The sequence below is a fragment of the Cebus imitator genome, unplaced genomic scaffold (genome assembly GCF_001604975.1).
Source record: "Cebus imitator isolate Cc_AM_T3 unplaced genomic scaffold, Cebus_imitator-1.0 Scaffold53, whole genome shotgun sequence".
NCBI lineage: Eukaryota > Metazoa > Chordata > Mammalia > Primates > Cebidae > Cebus > Cebus imitator.
The window spans coordinates 3,898,159-3,911,147 of NW_016107368.1; the positions used below are offsets into that span (position 1 = coordinate 3,898,159).

Consider the following 12,989-nt stretch of genomic DNA (forward strand, 5'->3'; position numbering starts at 1 on the left):
AAAAAAAAAATAGAAAAATTCGCTGGATGTGGTGGCTCATGCCTGTGGCTCCAGCTACCCAGAAGGCCGAGGTGGGAGGATTGCTTGAGTCCAGGACTTTGAGACCAGCCTGGGCAACACAGCAAGACCCTGTTTCTGCAAAAAATAATAATAATAATAAATTAGGCGTGATGGCATGTGCCTATAGTCCCAGCGACTTAGGAGGCTGGGGCAGGAGGATTGCTTGAGCCCAGGAGGTCGAGGCTGCAGTGAGCTATGATCACACCACTGCACTGTAGCCTGGGCAACAGAGCCAGACCCTAAGTTCAGGTGGTGCCGGGTGCTCTGGGGAGAGAGGCAGACAGCATGAGAGGCGGAGGTGGGTGGGCATCTCCGTGCAGTGCTTGGGAACAGTCTTTGCAATGGTGTCCTTCAAATTGAGACCTGAACGACAGGAAGGAGCCACGGTGAGGTGGGTGCAGGGTGCAGAGCAGGGCAGGCAGATCTCAGAGCCCAGCCTGTGCTTGGCCAGGCCGCCACCGTTTGGGACAGGAGGCCCCGGGGCTTGTCACTGCAGCATGTCCACAATACTTAGGATGGGGAAGAGAGGCATTGGTGTGGGACGAAGCGAATGCCTGAATCTGGCTGGAGCCTAAGAGGCGGAGAGGACACTGTTTGGGAGGCCCCGAGAAAGCGGCTCAGTCTTCAGCCTGGGGACCCTGTGGCCACCCTGTGGCTCCGGGGGCCTGGGCTCAGCGGGACCATTGGACCACCTGTGCTGCCAGGGAGGCCTTGGCCATGGCCAGGGCGGCTCCCAGCCTCAGCGGCTTCATGCTGGCCTTGCTCCCACGTCAGGGTTCATATCAGCAGACAGCTGGAGGTGGAGCCCGAGGAGCCAGAGGCGGAGAACAAGCACAAGCCCCGCAGGAAGTCGAAGCGGGGCAGGAAGGAGGCGGAGGATGAGCTGGGCACCAGGCACCCGGCCGAGCTGGCGATGGAGCCCGCCACCGAGCTCCCGGGCGAGGTGCTCATGGTCGAGGTGGAGAACGTCGTTCACGAGGACTTCCAGGTCACGGAGGAGGTGAAGGTGAGTCCAGGCGTCATGTGGGGCGGCTCCCTTGAGCTGTTACCGAGGCCTCTCCGGGAAGAGTCGTCTCCCACCTGCAGCCCCTCAGGAAGGGTCTGGCCTGTCTGGAACTCAATTCTAATGGAACAGAGAGGGTGCTTTTCCTCCCAGAGGTGTTTGGAAGACACTAGGATGGGAGAGGCACAGGAAATTCACTGGGGCCTGTAACTGCTCAGGAAGGAGGCAGGGTTGGAACTCAGCCCGTGTCCCCTGTGCCTACAGCAGTTACCAAAACACCTTCCAGCCCCGGCTCCGTCCCATCAGGCCCGGGAGGTCCGGGAGGGGAAGCTGGGACCTGTGGCTGCGGGATAGGAAACAGATTTTGGCTACCCCGATCCCCAGCCTAGGCCATCCTGTCTGCCTGATGGCACAAGGAGTCAGCTTCCGAGATGGGCAGGCTCCTGGCGGTGCCACCTGCCCTCCTGCCGTAGGGGTGATCAGCACAGCCAACCAAAGCCCTGAAGCATGTCAGCTCCTTACCTGTGTGCCTGGCATCATCGGCCTCCTCCCCAGGCTGCTGCAGAGCCTGGGGAGAAAGTTCTGTGAGCAACTGGTGATGTCTGCCATGGGCACTGGGAGGGGTGAACAGTCCTGTCCGCAGGCCCATGTGGCTTCTTGAGGTCAGCACTGTTATCTTGCCCCACTGGCCCCTGTGAAATTTCTTTTGTTGGTTTTTTTTTTCTTTTTTTTTGTTTTGTTTTTAAGACAGAGTCTGGCTCTGTCACCCAGGATGGAGTGCAGTGACGCGATCTCGGCTCATGGCAGCCTCCATCTCCCAGGTTCAAGTGATTCTCGTGCCTCAGCCTCCCAGGTAGCTGGGATTACAGGCATATGCCACTGTGCTCAGCTAATTTTTGTATTTTTAGTAGACATGAGATTTCACCATGTTGGCCAGGCTAGTCGCAAACTCCTGACCTCAGGTGATCTGCCCACCTCAGCCTCCCGAAATGCTGAGATTACAGATGTGAGCCACTGCGCCTAGCCACCTGCCAGTATTGAGCACATACAGCTGCTGTGACCAAGGAACAGAATGGAACATTTCAGTGGCTGGGTGCAGTGGCTCATGCCTGTCATCCCAGCACTTTCGGAGGCCTGGAAAGGAGGATCATTTGAGCCCAGGAGTTCAAAACCAGTCAGGGCAATATTGAAACTCCTGTGTCTACGAAAAAAAAATAAAATTAGCTGAGCGTGTTGGCACACACCTGTGGTCCAGCCTGTGTGAGGATCGCTTGAGCTCAGGAGGTTGAGGCTGCAGTGGGCTATGATGGAATCACTGCACTCCAGCCTGGGCAACAGAGTGAGACCGTCTGCCTAAAAATTAGAATTAAGAAATTCGGCCAGCCACGGTGGCTACACTGTCCCAGACAGCACAGCACTGGAGTTCCCTGTGAGAATCAGCGGGGGAAGACTGTGACTTAGCTTACACATGCAATTGGAATTAGCAAGACCCCTGAGGTACAGCAAGCTTGTTCTTAAAGCAAGTGCCCGGGACCTCCAGCAGGCCTGCCCTGGTGCCTTCTACCAGGGTCAGCTCAGACAGTTCAGGGTCAAAACCAAAGACTAGAGACCAGGTGATGGCGTTTTGTTTTTTATTGGAGACAGAGTCTTGCCCTGTCACTCAGGCTGGGACGCAGTGACATGATCTCGGCTCACTGCAACCTCTGCCTCCCGGGTTCAAACCATTCTTCCGCCTCAGCCTCCTCAGTAGCTGGGGTTACAGGCACCCATCACCGTGCCCAGCTAATTTTTTTCTGTGTTTTTAGCAGAGACGGGGTTTCACCATGTTGGCCAGGCTGGTCTCAACCTCCTGGCCTCAAGTGATCCTCCCACTTCGGCCTCCTAAAGTGCTGGTGTTACAGGTGTGAGCCACCTCGCCCAGCGGAGACCACGTGATTAAAACTTGGTCGTAGGCAGGCGTTGTTGTTCATGCCTGTGGTCCCAGCTGCTCCAGAAAATAGCGGGGGAGGATCGCTGGAGCCCAAGAACTCAAGGCTGCATGAAGTCACAAGCGCATCACTGCTTTCCGGCCTGGGTGACTGAGCAGGACTCGATCTTAAAAAATACCAAAGGAAAGAAAACAGTGTGTTTTCTTCCTCCAAGACAACTTGTCCTAAGGACAAGGCTCTGAGGGGTAAGGAGACAGGGTTTGGTTTTAGTTTTTACTCTCTTGGTCCTGTGTCCCTGGGACTGGTGAGTTTGGGCTGCACTCCTCGGTGTCCGAGGCCATCTGTGACCGGGCCGGGTGGGTGGGGAGTGCTGGAGCAGCAGGCAGGCAGGGCTCCCAGGACCACGCCTCCCACCCACCCCACCTCCTGCTAGGGCACTCTTGGGCCCCAGTGACCCTGCCCCCCTACTTGGCAGGCCCTGACTGCAGAGATCGTGAAGACCATCCGGGACATCATCGCCTTGAACCCTCTCTACAGGTGGGCTTCCATGCAGGCGGCTGGCCAGGCGGGGGCATCTCTGCTGCTCTTTCTGCAGCTGGGGGCAGGGGGCTTCCTCAGCGTCTTCCTGGGAGGAAAGCTTGCATGGGGCAGGGATTCATGGCCCAAGGAGTGGTGGCAATGGAGGAGCCTGTTTCCCCTGGGGCGAGGGGCAGGTGGGAGGCCTGGGGACGACTCAGCAGACCAGGTTCCTCGTCCCCTTCTGCTGAGGCCAGAAGCTGTGGCTGGCATCAGCTGGGGGAGGGGGGAGCAGACTGCTGAGGTGAGGTCACTGCATGGCTCCTGTGGGGATGCCACTTGCATTTCCAGCCCGGGATGGGTGGACCCTGAACTCTGGGGACCAAGCAGCAGACCTAGCTCCCAGCAAGCACCCCTAGGCCCTGCCCACAGCTGTGGGGGACAAGGACCGTGAGGACCGGGTCCTGGTCGGGGGTTGAGTGCAGCAGAGTGCAAGGCCCTGGCCACCGAGGCAGCTCCCTCTGTCCCCCAGGGAGTCGGTGCTGCAGATGATGCAGGCCGGCCAGCGGGTGGTGGACAACCCCATCTACCTGAGTGACATGGGTGCCGCGCTCACCGGGGCTGAGTCCCACGAGCTGCAGGACGTCCTGGAGGAGACCAACGTGAGTGCCCCCCACCTCCGCTGTGCCCTGGCCGTGCCCGGCTGCTCCACCCCTCCACTGTGCCCCATCCGCACCTGGCTGCCCCCACCTCCACTGGGCCCTGCCCATGCCGGGTGGCCCCCGCTCCTCCTTGCCCCCCCCCATGCCTGGCTGCCCTCACCCCTCCACTGTGCGCCATTCACCCCCGTGGCGTGTCCCTGGCTGTTTCTGAGATGGTTTCCGGTCAGTGGCATGCCTTGGTCCACATCCGTCAGGCTATTGCCTTTTGGCAGCTTCAGAGCCTTCGGTCGGGAGTCACTGCCGCACGTTCGGGGGGGTCCTCAGGGCCGAGTACTCGGGGGGTCGCCAGTCTTGCTGTTGTGGGCGGCACTCCTGAGAGCGTCCCCATGCATGCAGCTCGAGGGCTTGCGCAGGTGTCCGTAGGGTGCGTTTCCAGCACGGGATTTGTCAGTGCGGCGCACCGGCAGCATCTTGGGACGCACCTTCTCCCCACCCGGCCCTGCATGCACGGGCACCACCCTCTGCTCATCCTTTTGGTCCTCCTTTTCGGCAGATTCCCAAGCGGCTGTACAAGGCCCTGTCCCTGCTGAAGAAGGAATTTGAACTGAGCAAGCTGCAGCAGCGCCTGGGGCGGGAGGTGAGCCCCGGGCCGGGACACAGCCACTCTTAGGGGCCTTCCCAGGCCACATGGCATCAGGCAGGCTCTGGAGCGCATGGAGGGACAGGTGGCATCGGCCAGGGCCAGCCGAGAAGGCCTGTCTGCGTTTTGAGGGCTTCGTGCCATCAGCCGCTGTCATTCTGAGCCGTGAAACTCTCCACGTTGAACGGAGGAGCTTAAAGCTGATCCCAGTGTGACGAGCCCAGGGTGGGGCAGTGTCAGGACCACCCTCCATCGAGGGAGGAGTTCCTCTGCCTTGGTGATCTAGGGGACAGTGTTGGAAATTGGGAACCGGCCTGGGAAAAGTGAAGATGCTGTTTGTTAAGACCCAGCCATTGAGGCTCCCCGTCCTGACTTCAGCAGACCAGTCTGCCTAACGCTCAGCCACTTCACGGTCGTGGCATTTCTTGGAATTTTTGACTTTGAGACAGGGTCTCTGTCTGCCGTCCAGGCTGGAGTGCGGTGGCGCGATCTCGGCTCACTACAGCCTCCACCTCGGGTACAGGCGATCCTCCCGCCTCAGCCTCCTGGGTAGCTGGGATTATAGGCAAGTGACCACCACACCCAGCTGATTTTTGTGTTTTTAGTAGAGACAGGGTTTTACCATGTTGGCCAAGCTGGTCTGGAACTCCTGGACTCAAGTGAGCCACCACGCCCGGCCCCATCTCTACAAAAAGGTTTAAAATTAGAGCCAGGTGTGGTGGCCGGTGCCTGTGGTCCCAGTTACTCGGGAGGTTGACGCTATGATGGCAGCATTGCACTCCAGCTTGGGCAACAGAGGAATCCTATCTCAAAAAAAAAAAAAATGGAACCAAAGGCTTTGTGCCGTGGGTTTCGTTTCTTTTCTCTGAGTCCTGGGGGAGCAGAGGGTCCGCACTCCTCCGGGGATGCACACCCTCACCTTCCCGGGTCCAGCCCTGACGGCAGCGCCTCGGCCCACAGGTGGAGGAGAAGATCAAGCAGACCCACCGGAAGTACCTGCTGCAGGAGCAGCTGAAGATCATCAAGAAGGAGCTGGGCCTGGAGAAGGACGACAAGGACGCCATCGAGGAGAAGTTCCGGGAGCGGCTGAAGGAGCTTGTTGTCCCCAAGCACGTGATGGACGTGGTGGATGAGGAGCTCAGCAAGCTGGGCCTGCTGGACAACCACTCCTCGGAGTTCAAGTGAGTGCCAGGCCCGGGCAGCCCCGCCCTGAGGGCGACCCCTCCTCAGCCCCCATCTTGAGCAGGCCAGGGGACCCGGCGGGAGAGCCCTGTGGCACCTCTGTATGGCAGGTGCTTGGTGGTGGGCCAGGAGGCAACTGGGGAGCGTCAGTCCTGGCCCTAGGCAGGACACGTCATTGCCACCTCCATTATACAAGGAAATCCAGGCTCAGGGCTATTGATTTGGTGTCCAGGGCCTCCGAGCTGCTAGGCGGTGCCAGGAATTTGAACCCAGGGACTTCCGGCTCTAAGCTAGTCCTGCCTTTTTGTTTGTTTTGTTTTTTTGTTTTTTTGAGACAGAGTCTTGCTCAGTCCGGGCTGGAGTGCAGTGGCGCAGTCTCGGCTCACTGCAACCTCCACCTCCCAGGTTCAGGCAATTCTCCTGCCTCAGCCGCTTGAGTAGCTGGGATTACAGGCACGCACCACTTCCCAGGTTCAAGCAATTGTCCTGCGTCAGCCGCTTGAGTAGCTGGGATTACAGGCACGCACCACTTCCCAGGTTCAAGCAATTGTCCTGCGTCAGCCGCTTGAGTAGCTGGGACTACAGGCACACACCACTTCCCAGGTTCAAGCAATTGTCCTGCGTCAGCCGCTTGAGTAGCTGGGATTACAGGCACGCACCACCAGTCCTGGCTAATTTTTGTATTTTTAGTAGAGACAGAGTTTCACCATGTTGGCCGGGCTGGTCTCAAAGTCCTGACCTCAAGTGATGTGCCTGCATTGGCCTCCCAATGTGCTGGGATTACAGGCGTGAGCCACTGCACCGAGCCTGAGCCAGGGCTTCTCAGCAGGACCAGGAGTCCCCATGGCTGTCTTTCCAAGGCTACCTCTTGCTTCAGCTCCCCTTTGAGAGTCAGCCAGGAAGTGACCATGCCATCCCGGGGCGCTGGCCTTCCCGGGGGCCACCGTCTCAGACATGCTGTGAGTCATGGTGGCTGCCCAGGTTCCAGGGGCTCGGGTACCTCTGAGGTCGTTTCAACTGTACCCTCGTCCAGCCAGGCCAGAACCCCCCGGCCGCTTCCCACAACAGCTTCAGCCCAGGACCAGGTGCCACACTAGGGCAGCCTCTAGGCAGGAGACATCCCCAGGGCAGGCTAGGACAGTGCTTACAGGGAAGGCATGAGTTTTCCTCCTGGCTGCTGGGCCAGGACCCCAAGTTGGATTCAAATGTCGGGGGGTTGCCGGAGTCTCTTTCCCAAGGGCCCCTCGAGGTGCTGGTTGCACGTAAAGGCTGTGGCTCCTCTCCCAGGACACCCCGCCTTCTGTGTGCGGCCTGTGAGCTCCCGCTGCTGCTCAGACAGGGCCATAGCTTAGCGCCTTACACAAGGTGGAGCCCTGAGATCCAGCTGTGGGCCAGTGCATCCCGCCCAGAGGCTCTGGGGGTAGTCTGTTTCCTGCCTTTCCCAGCCTCTGGAAGCACCTGCATCCCTTGGCTCGGGGCCCCTTCCTTCTCCTCCACAGCCACAGCACAATCTCTTCCAGTCTGTCTGACCTCCCGCCTCCTCTCTTGAGGACCCGGGCCCTCTGGGTCACCCAGGATACTCCCATCTCAGGGACCTTCACTGAGTTCTATCTGCAGTTCCCATCTGCTGTGTGAGGGACATGTGCTGCTGCCTCATGTGGAGGAGGTGGTCAACGTTTTGGGGTCCTTATGTCTCCCATTGAACAACTCAGTCCCCCTCAGGGTTGGTGGAAATACCTGCTCAGGCCAGACCTTGTCCTGCAGAAGGAAATAGCTCCCTCCCCCAGGAACTGAGCGAGTCTAAGGTGGGCTCTGTCTTCGGGTCCTGGGGAGCCACAGGGGACAGGCCCTTAGTGTCCGCATCTCACCAAGATGCCTGCAGCGGGCTGCCAGCTGCCTCCCCCATCCAGAACGTTCTCTGCAAAGTGTCGACGCGTACCTGCATCGCTTCCACAGGGACTCTGTGTGTCCCAAAAGTCACCTCCAGCATCCGTGTGGCCCAGGTGGCCTGTCCCTGGTGCGTCTCGTATGCCAGCCTGGTGGCAGTACGCCCTGGCAGTGCCTGCTCATGGGCCCACCTGGCCTTCCTCGGAAGCCGTCCTCCTCCTCCCCAGTCCCGCCCCGTGCCCCCGCGGCCCTCGCTGACTTGTTCCTGGCCCACGGTGGCTGCTGCTCACAGCTGCTCGGCTCCCAGCTCAGGGGCCAGTATGGAGTTGCCCTCCCTCCCCTCCTGCAGCCTCACTCTCCTGGCAGGGGACCTGGCCTCCATTTCCCCACCTGCCCTGGGTCAGGCCGCCTCCCCTCTGTGGTCCTGCTCAGCCCCAGGCAGAAGCTAGTGCTGTCTCAGCTCTCCTGACGGGGCAGCAGCAGCCCTCCAGCCGTCCCCTCGATGCACCAGGTGCTTTAGACAGGGCAATTTTTGCATTGTTTTATAGAGATGGGGGTCTCGCCAAGTTGCCCAGGCTGGTCTTGAGCTCGGGCTCAAGCGATCCTTCTGCCTGGGCCTCACAAAGAGCTGCGATTACAGGCGAGAGCCACCGTGCTCAGCCCCACATGTGGTCTCAAGCCCTGGCCAAGTACAGCAGAGGTGCGGGCGGCTCCTGAGCGCCGCTCAGCATCTCTCGTCTGTCCTGTGGCAGCGTCACCCGAAACTACTTAGATTGGCTCACATCCATCCCTTGGGGCAAGTACAGCGACGAGAACCTGGACCTGGCCCGGGCCCAGGCAGTGCTGGAGGAAGACCACTACGGCATGGAGGACGTCAAGAAGCGCATCCTGGTGAGGCCTGGTCTGGCCTGCTGTGGGCGGTGGGACTCCGTGTGCAGTGGGTTGAGATTTCAAAGGAGCCTCCTGGGGGTGCTGGTGGGGGCCTGCAGGGGATAAGGATGGTATCGGGGGATCCGGGCAGGGACGCAGCATCGTGCCCCACTACTGGGGGCTGGAGGATTTCCCAGACCGGCTCAACTCATGCCTGATTGGCCGGGTGTGGTGGGGCTGCCTGTGCTCCTAGCTACTCAGGAAGCTGAGGTGGGAGGATCACTTGAGCCCAGGAAGTTGAGGCTGCAGTGAGCTGTGATCATGGCACTGGACATCAGCCTGGGTGACAGAGACCCCATCTCTACAAAAAATTTAAAAATTAGCCAGGTGTGGTGGTGCATGTGTATAATCCCAGCTACTTGGGAGGCTGAGGTGGGAGGATTATTTGAGCCTGGGGGGTTGAGGCTGCAGTGAGCTGTGATGGTGCCACCACACTCCAGCCTGGGCAACACAGCAAGACCCTGTCTGAAAGTTATTTTAAACTAATTGTTAAAATGTCACTCCTGAGACCGTAGAAAGCAGCAGGTGGGAGTGTGCCACTGATTACCGAAGCGCGAGGCACGGGGCGGAGGGGAGGGGGTGCCCTGTCTCCCGGGGTTGGAGTGGAGAGTGGGGAGCACTTGTGGTTTCAGGGTCCTGGGGAAAGGAACCCGTTAGGAGGTGGGGAGCTGAACAGGCCTGGCCCTGCCGGGCGGCCACACACTCCTGACACCTAGGTGTCCTGTTGGAGCCGTTGTCACAGGCTGCCCCTCCCCGTGGCCAATGGTAGCTCTGATCTGCTCAGCCTCCTGGACAATCCTGGTCCCTTCTCAGCCCTCAGATGTCTGAAAGGCAGAATGCACGTGGCGAGGGTCATGCCTGGGCCCCGGGCTGCCCTGCCCACATGCCCACTGAGCCCGTCTCTGCCCACAGGAGTTCATCGCCGTCAGCCAGCTCCGAGGCTCCACCCAGGGCAAGATCCTCTGCTTCTACGGGCCCCCTGGCGTCGGCAAGACCAGCATTGCCCGCTCCATCGCCCGAGCCCTGAACCGAGAGTACTTCCGCTTCAGCGTCGGGGGCATGACGGACGTGGCTGAGATCAAGGGGCACAGGTAGGCCCTGCCCTGACTGCCGTCCCCACCCACCTGCCACCCACCTTCCAGCTTGCAGGAAGCCCTCCTGAGAGCCAGTGCTGGCCGTAGCCCGGGCGCACCTGCCATTCCTCAGTGGGTGGGGGGGGGCCTTCTGCCCGAGGCCTCAGGCTGGCTTTCACTATGGGTAGGAGGTGCCAGTTGAGGGATGGCACTGAGAGCTGGCTGTGAATTGGTGCCCCCAGAATAGTTCTGAGCACAGGGCAAGTCTGGTGAGTGACCAGTGTGCCCGTGAGTGCCACACACCTGGCAGCTGCATTCCCAGCACCCCAGTGGCTACATCTTGTGGCTGTCCAGGTGGCCTTCCCCCATTGCCCTGGAGGGTGCATGTTGTCATGGCCGAGCGGGGCTACTGAGCGACTGACCCTGCTGTGCACCCACAGGCGGACCTACGTGGGCGCTATGCCCGGGAAAATCATCCAGTGTCTGAAGAAGACCAAGACGGAGAACCCCCTGATCCTCATCGACGAGGTGCGTGTGGAGCGGGCGCCCTGTCGCTCTCCCTGGGCCCCGCCTGGTGCCCTGAGCCTTCCTAACCCAGAGCCTGCAGCGGCCCTGACCAGGCAAAGCTGGGTACAAGATGAAGCCCGGAGTCCTCCGGGTCCCAGGATCCCCAAGTCACCTCGGGCCGTCACCATGATGCTGGCCCTGATGGCACGGCTGGGTACCTCCCGCCCACAGCCATGCCCAGCAAGCTACCCGTCCAAGGCCCAGGGTGTGGGTGCTGCTCTGACTCCGGGTATCCCCAGCCCTGACCCTGGGGTCTCCACACTGGGCGGGCTGGTGAGGGGCACAGTGTGGCCAGCACCACCTGTCATCTGCCACCCCAGGTGGACAAGATCGGCCGGGGCTACCAGGGGGACCCTTCATCAGCGCTGCTGGAGCTGCTGGACCCAGAGCAGAACGCCAACTTCCTGGACCACTACCTGGACGTGCCTGTGGACTTGTCCAAGGTGGGGGCCCGGCCTGGGGCCTGGGCTGGGGGGAGGGTGACAGTCCAGTCCCCTAGGACCTTGCTGCTGCCCCCAGGTGCTATTCATCTGCACGGCCAATGTCACGGACACCATCCCTGAGCCACTGCGGGACCGCATGGAGATGATCAACGTATCCGGCTACGTGGCCCAGGAGAAGCTGGCCATCGCAGAGGTAGGCCAGCCCCTCCCCACTGCTGTCCCCATCCCTGGAGCAGGGGCTGACCCCCAGAGCCTGTGCCTCTAGGAGCTCCCGTGCCCGGTAGAGACCGGCAGGACCTGCGGCCAAGAGAAGTAGATGAGGCCGAGGCGGACACCTGGGAACGTCTGCTGGGCTGGGAGGGCTGCCTCCAGCTTTAGAGCCCAGGACCGTCCCACACGCTGTCTGGGGATTGGTGGCTCATCACCGTCAGGCCACACGGCTGTCAGCTCTCAGCGCGTACACACTTGGTCTCCCTGTGCTTCTTAGAAGCCAAGTCTGTGTTCAGTCCAGGGAGGACCCTGCCCCACCTCAGGCCCAGACTGTAGGGAAGGTTTCTGGCAGCCTGGAAGCAGTGTGACCTGAGGTTCCCACACAGAACGAGACTTGGAGGAGGAGGGGTTTCACTGAGGAGCGTGTGAGGTCCATTCCTGTGGGGTGGAGGGCTCCTGTATTTCTGATGTTTTCTTTCTGGGAAGGGGGAGAATGCATTTTTCCCCAGGAGCCCTTTGACAACCTGTGCTGGGCACTGGTCCCGGCCCTCAGGGCCTTCCCAGCTTTCCGTGTCCCCTGGGGGCTTCCGGGCTCCCTGCTGGGCCCAGATCCCAGCCTGACTTCCTAAGGGGCAGGCCTGTAGTTTGTGGAGACAAGAGGGGAGGGGCATGCATGGGGACCCCTCAGAGCACCAGGAGTGCCCCCCAGCATCAGGGGCAGCTGTAGAGTGGTATGCAGGGCTCTGTCCTTGTCTCACAGACGCTCCCCCTGCTGCCAGAGCTCAGAACTGTGGCAAGAATGCTGTGGGTCTGCAGCTGACCTTGGAGCCCCCCACCCCCCCAGTCCCCTTCCTCATGTGCTGAGGGCAGCTGCCACCTAATCAGTCAGCTACCGTACAGGCCCTGGGTCTATGTATGGGGCCAGCCCAGGGGCAACCAGGAGGCCTTCCTGACAGAAGTGGCATCTAAGATGCCATTGGGGGATAGGACGTGGATCCAAGCAGAGGACACAGCACAAAGGCCTAGCGCCTCTGGTGGCAGAGCCAGGTGTCCCAGGTCCTGGTTTCACCATCAGGGACCTGTGCCACGCCAGGGTCTGGGGCCCATGCAAGAGGCATTGGCTCCTGTCGAGGGTCCCCGGGTTCTAGAAGGGGCTGGCGGTCGAGGTCCTTCCAGACCCAGCTGTGACGGCCAGCTGCCCCTGCAGCGTTACCTGGTGCCCCAGGCCCGCACCCTATGTGGCCTGGACGAGAGCAAGGCCAAGCTGTCGTCGGACGTGCTGACGCTGCTCATCAAGCAGTACTGCCGCGAGAGCGGCGTCCGCAACCTGCAGAAGCAGGTGGAGAAGGTGAGCGGCCACCCTGCCTCCTGGCACCTGCCCGCCCAGCGCACCTGCCCGAGCCCATCGTGCTGCCTTGCCCACCCAGGTGTTACGGAAGTCGGCCTACAAGATTGTCAGCGGCGAGGCTGAGTCCGTGGAGGTGACGCCTGAGAACCTGCAGGACTTTGTGGGGAAGCCCATGTTCACCGTGGAACGCATGTATGACGTGACGCCGCCCGGAGTGGTCATGGGGCTGGCCTGGACAGCCATGGGTGAGCGTCGTGGCGGGAGGAGACCCCAAACCGATCCCATTTCTACCCGAGAAGCAGGTCCCACCTTGTGCAGGGGTGCATTTGGAGTGCTTCTGGCTGGGGGTAGTGTGGGGAGCCCAGGGCACTCTAGGGCTGACAGAGCGGAAGGCTGTGAGCACAAGGGCGGCCGGCACACCCTGGGCCTTAGGGATTTGGGGGATACCTTGATAGGCTTACAGGTGGGGACAACAGGTCCCTCAGCATGAGCTTATCCAGACACGGGCCCTGGGGCTGCCACACAAAGTTGGTGAGTGAG

General features: G+C 60.7%; 1 protein-coding gene across 1 annotated transcript in view; it reads left to right on the forward strand.

Moving 5' to 3' along the window:
• Nucleotides 1-12,989, forward strand: part of LONP1 (lon peptidase 1, mitochondrial) — a 22,243-nt gene that overhangs the window by 7,218 nt on the left and 2,036 nt on the right. The window contains exons 2-13 of the mRNA XM_017528204.1: nt 575-1,066; nt 3,467-3,528; nt 4,040-4,169; nt 4,723-4,806; nt 5,770-5,990; nt 8,631-8,769; nt 9,721-9,899; nt 10,322-10,409; nt 10,769-10,891; nt 10,968-11,084; nt 12,309-12,449; nt 12,529-12,694. Of these exons, the coding sequence (XP_017383693.1) occupies nt 575-1,066; nt 3,467-3,528; nt 4,040-4,169; nt 4,723-4,806; nt 5,770-5,990; nt 8,631-8,769; nt 9,721-9,899; nt 10,322-10,409; nt 10,769-10,891; nt 10,968-11,084; nt 12,309-12,449; nt 12,529-12,694 (1,942 nt within the window). The remainder of the gene's footprint in view (nt 1-574; nt 1,067-3,466; nt 3,529-4,039; nt 4,170-4,722; nt 4,807-5,769; nt 5,991-8,630; nt 8,770-9,720; nt 9,900-10,321; nt 10,410-10,768; nt 10,892-10,967; nt 11,085-12,308; nt 12,450-12,528; nt 12,695-12,989) is intronic.